Source organism: Camellia sinensis, chromosome 9 (assembly GCF_055761805.1).
Source record: "Camellia sinensis isolate YWXY chromosome 9, ASM5576180v1, whole genome shotgun sequence".
Lineage (NCBI taxonomy): Eukaryota > Viridiplantae > Streptophyta > Magnoliopsida > Ericales > Theaceae > Camellia > Camellia sinensis.
In genome coordinates, this window is record NC_138969.1 from 138,681,586 (window position 1) to 138,694,908 (window position 13,323).

Here is a 13,323-nt window from a genome sequence, read left to right on the forward strand (position 1 = left end):
TTTTAGCGACGGCATAACACCGTCGCCTTTTTTTGCAACGGCAAAATGCCTTTTTTGCCACGGAAAAATTCTGTCACAAATAACGCGTGAAAATTTGAGTTTATTTTAGACGACACTGTGTTGCCGTCGCTAAAAATGTCTTTAGCGACGGCAAAAAATACCGTCGCTAAAGGTTTATTTGAGACAGCAACTTAGCCGTCGCTAAAGGACTATTGGCGATGGCAATAAAACCGTCGCTAACGACCTTACGTTTCAACCAATTCCTTATCTTTTGCGACAGTAAAATTGCCGTCACAAAAAAACCTGGTTCAATTTTTTTTTGAGACAGTGTGTGCTGCTGTCTCAAAAAAAAAAAAAAAATTTGTAATAAAATTATTAAAATTATGAAAATAGCCTGTATTAAATGAAAAATAACTTTAAAAAAATCGATAATTACATAATAATATAAAAAGTCTAGTGTATAAATAAAAATTCATCCATAATTAAAAATATGAAAATGATCTTCCATTTTTTTCTTTTTGCTGTTATACATTGTACAAGAAAGACTAACTAAGCAGTAATATAAAGCTAACAGAAGAAAGGGCATCACTAGCATCATCTCACTGAAGTTTAGCAATAAGCACATATATCTTATTCACATCTTCATGTCTGCCATGGCACAGATGATTTCAAATGAACAGAATGGAAAGACAAGGAAAAATTACAGCTCTCAACACCGCCTTCTCCACTACTTTCACACTATGCAGATATTCTTCCTTCAAGTCATCCGGTAGCTAATTACAAACCCTGAAAAATAAGGATTATATTTAAATTAGACTAAAACAAAAAATTTAAAACTAAAATGTGCATCCCTTGAAACTTTCATTAGTCTAAATTATCAAGACACACCGACAGTTCTCCAAGTCACAAAATCATACACCTAAACACTAATCCCGCAACAAATGTCAAACATCAAATGTCTGAAATAAAAGTCATTACATTAATATGGCAATGATGCTTTACTTGGAACTCATCTAATCCAAAGACAACACAAAAATGGTCAAACATAGACTGCTGAGTCCCAACTTTATTTTCCATGCATTGCATGATTGGTGAATTAGTTCCCAGATCATAGGCTCTCGCATCATTAGATTTTGTCAAGTTCTTCCTTTTCTTCTGGCCAAACTTTGATGGCGTGTTACCTTCAAAGCCTCCAGGCAAATAATAAGTGCTTGTTTCACCTTCATCCTCTTCATATGCACCGCCTTGAGATACAAAGTCTAAAAATTATGGAACTAAAGTTACTGAGTATACAAAATTAATCAACAAGAAAAGCAGAAAGCACTGCTGGAAAAATGACTTTTAACGGCGTTTTAAAAACGCCGCTATATGTATTAAAAACGCCGCTAATTCCTTTAGTGACGCTTATCACCAAACGTCGAGGACGCGGCCGTCGCTATAAGTTTATGACGCTTTAAAAACGTCGTAAAATTAGTATAGGCGGCGTTTTTAAAAACGCCGCTAAATGCGATAAATAATGATAAAATGACGTCATCCAATATTTAGCGACGTTTTTAAAACGCCGTGATAGATTTTTTTATTTTAAAAAAATGTCCGTTGGCACTGTAGTGGCGTTTTGAAAAAACGCCGTTATAGCTCTCTTTTTAAAAAAAAAATTGTTCTGAATCTGTTATATTTAACTAAAAAACATACCTTTAATAAAGCTGAAAAATAACAATAATATGAATAAAATTTTACAGCTACTTCAATATATTGACTAAATAAACATTACATGATTGTGTCTGAACCAAAATCAAACAACAAACACAATCAAAAAATAAAAAGAAAAAATAGGTTAAGTCATTTGCTTGCACATGCAGATGCAATGGAATAGTCAAGCATATTACACATCATTACACTGCAGAATAGGGATTCGTATTCAATTAATCAAAATAGGTTCATGTACAACAAAGACAATTTTGAGCAGGATACATTCCCAAATCCCAGTCAACACAAAGGAATGCAGAGAGCCCGGTGAACAGTGGCGCTGACACCTTCTCCAACTTCTTCATATAATTTGTAATTTTCTGCATTGAAAGGAAATTTGTTCTCTGACACCTGTTCCTGTTGAATTGCTTGCAATAATAATATCACCTACCTCAATCTGTAAGAGGTTATAGTTAAATGTCAATCATTAACTCTTTTTATCTCAGCAGAAGAAGACTAAATAATTTCAATAATATACAACTTAAATTTTAAATTTTCATGTACCTGCCAGTAACCATTTTGTGCGATTGGGGCAAAAGTGTGGTCACCCCTGAAGTGCCTCCAATCAACCCCACCAAAGACAATCTCACCTCCTACCTTTGAATTAGGATCTCGAAAGACCTTGTTTAACCATGTTGTACCTGAACTCCCAGCAAAGTCTAGTTTCAATTTCAAGCAATATAAAGAAATCAAAGGAAAGAGCCAGCCAGAGAAACACCAATTTTTTTTTTTTTTGGTCTATTTCTTCACTCATTTAGTAGCAAATTAGGGTGACCATGTGATGCCAAAACAGTCAAATTAACAATCAGTGACTAAAAGAACTATACCACACTGGTGAGACTTGCCCAACTGCAATGCCCTGAAACCCAAGTCCAATAATCCCATCAAATTGTGCAAGCAAGAACATAAATAATCCTTCCTTTGTAGCCTCGGTGAACACCTAAATGTCATGAAATCAATGTTGCCATGACATGAATAATAACAACAACAACAACAACAATAACAATAATAATAAGAATATAGTAATAATACAACATGAAATTTGATACAAACAATCACGCACTTGATCTTTGATGATAACATCTCCAACTCTCACATTATCTTGGCTGAAGAAGCCAAATATAGATCCAGAACCATAAGGATTTTGCAAGATGTTCCTATATCAGAATGGAACAAGAAACCTGATATTATGGTTCCATCAGCAGGCACAACACCAGAATCTAGCTTTATTATGTATATAGGAAAAACATTCAACTCTATGAGAAGTTTAACGAGTTTTTGAAAGTAATGTACCAATTTCAGTATATGTACTGGATAGCTTTGCCCTGTACTTAGAATGCATATAGCAAGCAATCTGCATGAAGTTATTGCATTATAATTTAATTTATAGATATATATATATATATATTACCCAAACCCAACAAGTGTTACAATTACAACACTAGGCACTCAAGTGATAAGCATGTACAATGCAATGTTTGCAAGTTTGTGCCATTCAACTCAACAAAATCTTGGTCCCAATTGTTTTAAATCAGGATAATTTAAAACTGGTGTATTTTCATGAATGGACAACCAATTCAAAACTGGTGTATTTAGGATAATTCAATTTTCAGTATTTATAATTAGTTGTCCATACTGAAAATATTTTTAGTATTATTTTCATGAATGGACAACCAATTTTCAGTATTTAGGATAATTTTCAGTATTCAACCAATTCATGAATGGACCACCAATTCAAGTATTTTCAGTATTAAAATAATTCCATTATACTGATATTTAGGATAATAGTATAATGCCTGCTGAAAATACTTGACTGGATAATTTAAAACTGAAAATACTTGACAATAAAACATGTTTGTTTTTATATAATTTAAAACTAAGATGCAATAAGTACCATGTTTGCTAATGTGTGTTGGACATTCTCACAACACTGTTTCTTTTTCTTAGACACTTTCCAAACACAATGTAGGAGAAGAAGAATAAACCATACTTGTGAAAACCACTTGATACTTAAAAACAATGTATATGATTTATGAATAACATCATTCTCAACTCAAAAAAGCATTTGCCTAACATGTCTTTAACACTATTGATTTATGAATATTATTATCAGCTTAAACTAGTGATGTTAGTACTTTTACCTTGTTAGTTCTTCTTCTTCTTCTTCTTCTTACATGTAGAGTGAATACTTCAAAGCACATCATCGCCATTTACTTTCAGAAGTGAGGATCTTTACACTGCAATACAGCATTCAAGTTATGCATGTCAGAAATTAAAAAAAAGAAAAATATAATAATAAAAACACCTCTACCATAGAGCATATAATATAAGGATAATGAGAAGCTATATGTGTACATTCGTCACATGTGCCTCCAATTGGCACTATGCAGCATGTCTGCAACTATGGAAACAAAATGGTGGTGAAATGCCAGCTCTTGAAGAAACATCTGAAGAGTCCTGAGAAAGCAGAAATAAAGAAGGATTGGTCCCAATAAAAAACACATGTAAACTAATGAATTCTGGGAAAGGTTCCATAACATGGTTTTTAAAAATAGGTAGTTGAATCCCAACTTTTGAAAACAATACATAGTCTACGAGCTCACTGGCCAAAATGGATACACCCTCTTGTATTTCTTACTAGGTCTGCTATTTCAATCTGTCATTTTCCTTCAATTGAGAAATACATAGAGCATTCTAAAGGACATGATGTCACAAACATATTTTCCTTAGTAACATGTTTTGGCATAAGGCATCAGCTACTCATTGTCTTCAGTAGTGAAGATGCAACATGAGACATCAATTCCAACCCCTTATTTTCAAATATATGACCAATGAGAGGACAGAATATGCATAATTGTTGAACAATGCCAGAACAAAGTTTAAAATAATCCATCAAATAGAAAAAGAGGTGCATTTTAGAAGGAAATACAGATGAAGTTAAGAAAAATTGATCATTCAAACAACCATATTTGTGCAGTTCAGTCCTGACAAAATGCAGAAAGGAGGGACAGAAAACTACAATTTCATTGAAGTTAACAACAAGAATTGACTTCAGAAAAAAGGAAGGAAAAAGAAAAAAATAATAAACATTGGCTCCCAATCTGAAACCTGCAATACCGCTTCCTCCACAAATGGTTTTACATTTCTCTGTCGGACTGATTCCTCTACGTCCCTTTGCCAAAACTCTTTAAACATTGGCTCCTCTATCCTAAATCAACATTATAATGAACATCAATCAATCCTTAAGTACATCGCAATCTGAATCATAAATAGCCAAAAATCTAAATTTTAAAGAAAATATTTGAGATCAAAGCAGGAATAGTGATTGACTGGCATTTGGCAACATGACTTGCCCTATTTCCTAGCGATAATGATAGCCACTTATCTATCTGACCATGATTTCCAGACAAGAAGCTTCGCCGGTAGAAGTAAGCAAGAAAACTAGGAAATCTCCGAGCTAAAAAGTACATTAGTTTCCTTCGTGGTGTCCAATTTCCCCAGCTTCTATATCTTTCTTTCTTTGTCATGCTTGGTTCAAATGGATTAACCATTGGAGCAACCATGACTGCACCTGCAAATTCAGCCAAGGATGGATCAGAGATAAAAAGCATCAACAGAACAAAAATATTCACCTCTTTATTTATTATGTGGGTGACACTGAAGCATCACAATACTTTCTGAAACATATCATAAGTATTTCAGTGGCAAATAATGGTCGTGCAGTTGCACAATGTCATGTATGTTCATAGATATTTGAATCTCAGTATAAAGGAATAACATATTATTACCATTTGATATGTGGTCATATCAGATTGTTTGAAAACAGCTAGTTAACAGTCCAATTCCTCGAGGATTTATTAGTTTCAGCTCCTCCTAATTCCAAAGTGACTATTACAGACCAATGTTCAACATAATCAAGACATGAACATGAATTACTCACAATGAAGAAAATGCAGATAAAAAACCAACATAACCCCCAGGGGTAGAACATTTAGTCAGAATACAGCCTTCTAAATTGCAAGTCATGGGTCCCTAAAGGCTAACATCTTATTTAGAGAAATTTACTAATTAAAAAATAAAATAAAATAAGCGAGAGAGAGAGAGAGAGAGAGAGAGAGACCAATATACCTATTACTCTGTCAGGAATGTATCTGAGAGTACAGCCCAAGCATGCATGCTCTCTCCTGAGTATCCTACCACCCAGAACTTGTCAGTGACCCCCACAGCATATGATAACTGTAACATATCCATAGCTGATGACTCAAGATTCCTGTTGGGATGGGGATCACTTAACCCAAAACCTGGAAGATCATAAGTTACCAGGCGAATGCCAATTCTTGCAGTAGTGAAGCCCTAAGCCCGGGTATTCTTATTTGCACAAAACAAATAAATGTGTGCAAAACATCAGCATGAATAGTTATTACTCATTAAGTTCCCCTATTTAGTTACTTTTCCAGAAGATTTGAGAATGAGATTATTGTACCTGCAGGTCGGGATGAAAGAAAAGGATGTGTACTGATGATAGAAAATCTAGCTCTGTCGCCCGGAACACCTTGGTCCTAATAGGCCAAGTGTCTACCATCCGGTAGTAATACACGACTAGCATCAGGAGGATGTATATACAATCTCTTTAACAATGAACTGCTAGTCTTATGTCCAATATTTACACTCAGTGCTGCAGATTCAAGAGCTGTGTCAGTGTTACAATTAAAAAAACGCATTGCATGTGTAGACAATTGTTCATTTATTTTCCAATTGGAACTCTTGCAGATAATATGGAACACTTAAACACCATACAAATACTATATGAAGAAAAAAATAAACACTGGAAAATTATTTTCTTGACATTTTGTAGCTCCACTTCTTTTGTAAATCGGATCAAGAAATAATGGTCTCTAGATATGCATATATTAACCAAACAAACTACTTATTCTACATTGTATATTACCATATGTCAATTTCAGGTTACTATGTTGGTCTCCACTGAATTGGCATCCACTTTTAGTCCTTCAATTCTATTCAGTCCTTCTGAAAACCAAATTTATAAAAATGTAAAAGAGAAACATCAGCCAAAATAACACATGAATTTATGGGACAACTAAATTATGAAATCAACCAAAAGAAACACATATATATACTAATATATAAAGGCAGCAATCCAATTTGATGTAGACCTCATGTTGAAGCTATGTCATGCTAAAAATGAATCCATATTAATTACTTTGGAAAAATTAACATCATCCTGAAAACTACACCCACCCCACCCATAAATCTCTAATGTCTCATATAACTCCTTCCAATTACACTGTCCAAAAAAATAAAAATAAAAAACTCCTTTCAGTTATAACTTCATCAATCCAAACTGATGCTAATTTAGGGTAATAAAAAAACAGAGATTAAAATTCAACATGCTAATTTAGGGAAAAAAAACAAGAGAATCTGAAGCGATGGTGCTCACCTTGGTAGATGATGGTGCTCACTTTCCTCACTGAACGAATCTGAGATTGAATCACCGAGCTTTGAAATCGAGAGAGAACTTCGAAATCGCCGAACGAATCTGAGATTGAATCACCGAGCTGAAGAAGGTTGAACTTCGAAATCACGTTCAATCAATCAATAGATCTTCAATCGATCGATCTGATCTAGATAAAACCTAGCAAACCTGAATCGAATGATTCCATCAGTAAGTATCATCTTCAATCGAGCTTGACTGTGAGAAGATAGAGATAAGACTGATCAACACTTACCATGAAGAAAGACCTGCGAACTCGAACATGAACTAGAGATAGAGATAAGACTGATCTGCGAATCGAGAGAAACGAAAGGGTTTGAAGCAAGAGAGAGTGATTTAAGCTTCGATGGATCTGAATCAGGTTTTGTTCAGATCGGGGCTTCGATCTGAATCTTTTTTTATTTAAGCTTCGATGGAGAGGGTTGAGAGAGAGAGATCTGTGCGCATGTGTTAAGGGTTGAGAGCTCTGATTCAAAATAAGGTTTTCACAGAAAGGGGCGCGTGTGGGTCACCACATTCGGAGGCGTTTTTAAACGCCTCCCATTATAAAACGGTGTCGTTTTGTTTAATAGAATATGCAGCGTTTTTAAAACGCTGTTAAATACTAATAACTGTGACGTTTACAGAAACGTGGTTAAAAAAACGCCACCAAATCACCCTTTTCCTGTAGTGAAGTCACCATAAAAGTCAAAGCAATACCTGCTGCAGCATCATACATAGAAGTCTCTACTTCTTCTTGGATGCAACTGCCAGTTTTCTATGAAGAAAAAAAAAGAGAGAAGAGAAAGATTCAAATGAATAAACTAAAGGAACTAGGGGGAGAACGATAAAAATTTAAAAGCATAAAAATAAAGAAAGCAACCAGTAGCATAAGTTTTTGCCCATCAAACTGTACCAAAGAACATGCTATATGAAGAATGATACTCATGTCATCTCAAATGATATATATTTTTTTCCATAGAATATAGTAGGTAGAAGAGGACTGAAGACCTACAATATCATAGGTCAAAAGACTCCTAAAATGTTTAAGGAACAATAGCCTCCTGGTACCTGTTTCATGTGCATGATTCTCTTGACTGGAATTTTAAGTTAAAACCACAAATATTTTCACTAATTCCGCTGACATCACTCACATTAACACCACTCCATCTAAGCTTGCAGTACACTCCACAATCTTTACTCATCCTACTCGCCTATTCAGTAACAAAATGAGGAAATTCATGGGCCTTGAAATACTTTTTTGACAAGTAAATTTACATTAGAAAAGCACCCAAAAAAAGAAATCGGGGATGCCCTTGAAATAATTTTCAAATACCTGATCTACCAGATAATATTGGCAATTTTACTCACAACATAACCACTGGAACAAGGATCCTAAAATCTCTTGCCAAAAAGTTGCATGTTACATCAAACTTCAAAGATATTATAAATGAGTTCTAACCACCAAATTCCACTGACGACTGTAAAAAATGTATACTCAACTCTTACTGTTCTTAAATCATGGAAGCATCATCAATACCCAAAAGTATTTATTTTAGAAGATAGTTTATATTCCAAATATTTTTAGGTAGTTAATTATGCCTGGACAAAGACTTGTTCCTATTTGCTTTGGTCCAATTGTTCTATATTTGCAGAAATATCTAACTGATTTTTATGCCCATTCCACCTTGGCCGTTGCTATCTAGTTTCTGGAACAAAGTAACCTCCATTTCAGACAAGGACTAGAGCAGAATTGCAGAAATAGATTTAGTAGTATGCTATTGAAGCTCCACTCAAAACTGATTAGCTCCTAAAGAATATCTGGTAAGGAACATTAATATCTAACCACCTTCCATCAAGCTAATTTAAGTTGGACCTCAAGAAAGGTAGTTATCATGCAGTTTTCAGAATTCAGAACCTCAAGCTTATCGAGCCAAGATCAAGCCTGTTTAAAAAATTAATTAGCTCAAAGAAAGGGATTTGGCTCAACTCATCTATCTCACAAATGATCTTAGGCATGCTTGGAAGTAAGCCAGTCTCAGCAACATTCAAGAAGCTAGGTCTATCTGAAAGCCCTAATAGTGAAGATTTCTTGCCCAACAAGCTTACTCGATCTCATTTTCCATTTATAACAAAGAACATTCATCAGAATCGTCAGAAGAAGTGAGTGCTTTTGGAAAAATAGAAATATAAAAACAAATGTCAACCCCTCCAATAGCATTGGCAGTATGCCCGTGCTCCATTTCACACACAATCTCTCCCGGCACCATGACATTTCTTAATTATTCAACTTAAGTGGGGGTACAGGATGATGTGGCAAGATTTACTTTAATCATATTTGTAAGACAGATGGGGGGATTAAAATTCAGTTATGGGAATAGAAAGAGGGAGCGAGCGCAGAATGGCCTCGTTTTCTCTAAATATCAAGAGAGAGCTGCTGACAAAGAGCAGAGAGATATTAAAATCGCATCAATGATGTACATTTAACCCTCCTCAAAAACTTGAGCTGCTTCTTCACTAATCAAAGTTTCTCATGGAAACTCAAACATACTATCCAGGTAGTTTTTTTTTTTTTTTTTTTTTTTTTTTTTTTTTTTTTTTTTTAAATATATGAATCTATGATCATTGAAAAACTATATTGTAGACACTACCTTGACAGAGAGGTAGAGTTTTCTAGAATAACATAAATTCTTATTTTGATTAAATAGCTCTACAAAAGAATGGATCATATAGACTTGGAAAATGGAAATATTTGTGTAAGTTATACATTTTTATACATTTTGTCACCACTTGCTGGAAAATAGTTAATTTATCCCATATAACAAACCCAGCGATGAGCAACATGTTTACCTCAACTTTGGCTAAATGAGATTCTATTGAATTTCTGTATGTTTCCATTGCACCAGGGGACACCACGTAGAAGAGGTTTTCCTGCAAAGAAAAAAAACTCAATGTTGAACTTTAAAATGAAAAGACAAAAGTACAACAAAAAGGAATACAAAATTTCTCTCCCAGGTATCAAATTCAGACATCCTAAAACAGTTTGATCAACTCATGAGAGTGAGAGAGAAGTTTCCGGGGTCAAATTTAATTGTTTAACCAATAGGCAAAAGTATGCAAGTGTCAATCCATACTTCTGTAAGGTGATCCTTCCACGACATTTCTTGAATGCCCAAATCAGATACCCTGTCAGGTGTTGCCGGAGCTTCAGCCAGGCCAAGCAGCACAAGGGAGGTATTATTCTTCAGAAACATCACTGCATATCCCTGAACAGCACATACAAAATCTCTTCCAGAACATTGCAGACTGCTCGCCGCCATTGTCGTCAATCGCCGATCGTCGCTAGCCACCACTGTCGCCGATTGCCGCTCGTTGTCGCCTCCGTGAGAGTGAGAGTGAGAGAGAGAGAGAGAGAGAGAGAGAGAGAGAGAGTGTGTTGTTACGAAACTTAGGGCTCTGAAACTTAGGGCTCAACAAACCTGAAAGGAAATGAAAAAAAAGGGGGGGGGGGGGGGAAAAGGGGGGAAATTAAGGTTTTGTTTGGTTTAGATTTTCAGGATATTTTTAATATTTTGATTTTCGGAATATTTTTAATATTTTTAATATTTAATTTTCTAAATATTTTTAATATTTTAATTTTTTAAATATTTTTAATATTTTAATGTTTATACAGGCCTAAAAAATTAATTGACAGAAAATAATTGACATAGAAGTTGTTTGAAAAAAAATGATTTGAAAAAAAAAATATTCAAAAAAATTACTTAAAAACAATTAATTTAAAAAAAAATTTATTTGAGTATTTTAAAAATAGTTTGGTTATGACTGTTGATCAAAAATACGGATATCGAGTTATGAGTTATGTGTTTGATTATCAATTATAGGTTGAATTAAGTTTTGAAAACTATTTTGAAAACTCATCACTAAAAAAATTTTCTTATTTCATATGTCACATCAAACTTTCAAAATTTAATTCCTCATACAATTCAAAACTCAATTCAACACTCTATTAAAAAATCTTAACTAAACAAATTTTTTGTAGTAGAGGAGAGGGAGCGGCAGTAGTGGTGAAGGTGGTGGTGGTGGTGGTGGTGGTGGTGGTGGTGATGATGACGAAGGAGATTAGTGATGAAGTTGTGGTAGTGGTGTGAGAGATAGAGTGACGGCGATGGATGAGAGGTAATAGTAGTAGTAGTGGTGGTGGTAGCAGTGGTGGTAGTCGTACAGGTGAAGTGGCGACAGTGGAAGTAGTGGTGGTGGTGGAATGGCGTTTGCAGTAGTGGTGAAGGTGGTAGAGGAGATGGGTGGTGAGAGAGAGAGATGAGTGAGATACAGATAAATGAGAGAGAGAGAGAGAGAGAGAGAAAGAAAGAAAAAGAGACAGAGTGATGAGCGAGAGAGAGACAAAGTGGTCGCTAAAAGTGCATTTTTCTTGTAGTGGATCGATAAATCAAGAGGGAGCTCAGCAAATAGAGAAGACGGGAGAGAGAGAGAGAGAGAGTGTGAGCAACGCAAACATAGTGGGAGAGATAGAGAGAAAAAAAGATAAAGAGATAAAAAGTGAGAGACAGAAAAGAGACAGAGAGAGAAGAGAGAGAGAGAGAGACAGTGTTGTTTCCAATCTTAGGGCTCTGAAACTTAGGGCTCTACAAACCTAAAAGGAAATGAAAAAAAATGGGGGAAAGAAGGGGGAAAAATTGGGGAAATTAAGGTTTTGTTTGGTTTAGATTTTCGGAATATTTTTAATATTCTTAATATTTAATTTTCTAAATATTTTTAATATTTTAATTTTCTAAATATTTTTAATGTTTATATAGGCCTAAAAATTTAATTGACAGAAAATAATTGACATAGAAGTTGTTTGAAAAAAAAATGATTTGAAAAAAAAATATTCAAAAAAATTACTTCAAAACAATTAATTGAAAAAAAAATATTTTTTTATTTGAGTATTTTAAAAATAGTTTGGTTATGACTGTTGATCAAAAATACGGATATCGAGTTATGAGTTATGTGTTTGATTATCAATTATAGGTTGAATTAAGATTTGAAAACTATTTAGAAAACTAATCACCAAATAGATTTTCGTATTTCACATGTCACATCAAACTTTCAAAACTCAATTCCACATACAATTCAAAACTCAATTCAACACTCTATTAAAAAACCATAACTAAACAAATTTTTTGTAGTAGAGGAGAGGGAGCGACAGTAGTGGTGAATGTGGTGGATAAGAGGTGGTGGTGTGGTGGTGGTGGTGGTGATGGTGAAGGAGATTAGTGTTGAAGTTGTGGTAGTGGTATGGGAGATGGAGTGACGGCGATGGATGAGAGGTAATAGTAGTAGTAATAGTGGTGGTAGCAGTGGTGGTAGTGGTAGTCGTACAGGTGAAGTGGTGACAGTGGAAGTAGTGGTGGTGGTGGAATGACGTTTGTAGTAGTGGTGAAGGTGGTAGAGGAGATGGGTGGTGAGAGAGAGAGATGAGTGAGATACAGATAAATGAGAGAGAGAGAGAGAGAAAGAAAGAGAGATAGATTGATGAGCGAGAGAGAGACAAAGTGGTCGCTAAAAGTGCATTTTCTTGTAGTGGATCGATAAATCGTGAGGGAGCTTAGTAAATAGAGAAGACGAGAGAGGGAGATTGAGCAACGGAAACATAGTGGGAGAGAGAGAGAGAAAAAGTGAAAAAGAGAAAGAGATAAAGAGTGAGAGACAGAGAGAGAAGAGAGAGAGAGTGTTGTTTCGAAACTTAGGGCTCTGAAACTTAGGGCTCTACAAACCTGAAAGGAAATGAAAAAAAAAGGGGGAAAGACCGGGGAAAAATAGGGGAAATTAAGGTTTTGTTTGGTTTAGATTTTCGGAATATTTTTAATATTCTTAATATTTAATTTTCTAAATATTTTTAATATTTAAATTTTCTAAATATTTTAAATATTTTTAATGTTTATACAAGCCTAAAAAATTAATTGACAAAAAAATTAATTCACAAAAAATAATTGACATAGAAATTGTTTGAAAAAAAAAATGATTTAAAAAAAAAATATTCAAAAAAATTACTTAAAAACAATTAATTGAAAAAAAACACTTTTTTA

The 13,323-nt window shown here is 34.4% G+C and overlaps 2 protein-coding genes across 7 annotated transcripts; both read right to left on the reverse strand.

Annotated features, from left to right (window-relative positions):
* Positions 1–461: 461 nt before the first annotated feature.
* On the reverse strand, positions 462–10,736 carry LOC114321837 (chromatin modification-related protein EAF1 A). 6 transcript variants are annotated; one of them, XM_082887729.1, is made up of 5 exons: positions 10,372–10,736; positions 10,088–10,168; positions 7,958–8,015; positions 1,182–1,244; positions 462–786 (listed from the first exon to the last, which is right to left on the reverse strand). In XM_082887729.1, exons 1-5 carry the CDS (start codon positions 10,555–10,557, stop codon positions 758–760), a joined length of 417 nt encoding a protein of 138 aa, XP_082743855.1. In that variant the 5' UTR covers positions 10,558–10,736; the 3' UTR covers positions 462–757. The 6 variants fall into 6 exon arrangements, with proteins under 6 accessions (XP_082743855.1, XP_082743853.1, XP_082743852.1 ...); XM_082887727.1 differs by having other exon boundaries at positions 1,182–1,259; XM_082887726.1 differs by having other exon boundaries at positions 1,003–1,259.
* LOC114319383 (aspartic proteinase A2) lies at positions 1,723–7,862 on the reverse strand. Its single transcript, XM_082887731.1, has 13 exons — positions 7,494–7,862; positions 7,205–7,408; positions 6,695–6,774; positions 6,230–6,421; positions 5,875–6,114; positions 4,855–5,317; positions 4,102–4,203; positions 3,888–3,983; positions 3,040–3,100; positions 2,810–2,903; positions 2,574–2,686; positions 2,251–2,387; positions 1,723–2,143 (listed from the first exon to the last, which is right to left on the reverse strand). The coding sequence occupies exons 10-13, from the start codon at positions 2,827–2,829 to the stop codon at positions 2,048–2,050; spliced, it is 366 nt and encodes a 121-aa protein (XP_082743857.1). The 5' UTR covers positions 2,830–2,903; positions 3,040–3,100; positions 3,888–3,983; positions 4,102–4,203; positions 4,855–5,317; positions 5,875–6,114; positions 6,230–6,421; positions 6,695–6,774; positions 7,205–7,408; positions 7,494–7,862; the 3' UTR covers positions 1,723–2,047.
* Positions 10,737–13,323: the final 2,587 nt, after the last annotated feature.

Excerpts from the sequence above, each read along its gene's own strand:
- LOC114319383 (XM_082887731.1), bottom strand. The coding sequence starts at position 2,829 with ATGTTATCATCAAAGATCAA. Across the intron at positions 2,388-2,573 it reads GGGCAAGTCTCACCAGTGTG|GTACAACATGGTTAAACAAG; the intron begins GTATAGTTCTTT and ends CTGGGAGTTCAG. Across the intron at positions 2,144-2,250 it reads CACAAAATGGTTACTGGCAG|ATTGAGGTAGGTGATATTAT; the intron begins GTACATGAAAAT and ends AACCTCTTACAG.
- LOC114321837 (XM_082887724.1), bottom strand. The coding sequence starts at position 10,557 with ATGGCGGCGAGCAGTCTGCAATGTTCTGGAAGAGATTTTGTATGTGCT. Across the intron at positions 8,016-10,087 it reads CTCATTTAGCCAAAGTTGAG|AAAACTGGCAGTTGCATCCA; the intron begins GTAAACATGTTG and ends TTTTCTTCATAG. Across the intron at positions 1,260-7,957 it reads TATGTATGATGCTGCAGCAG|ACTTTGTATCTCAAGGCGGT; the intron begins GTATTGCTTTGA and ends CATAATTTTTAG.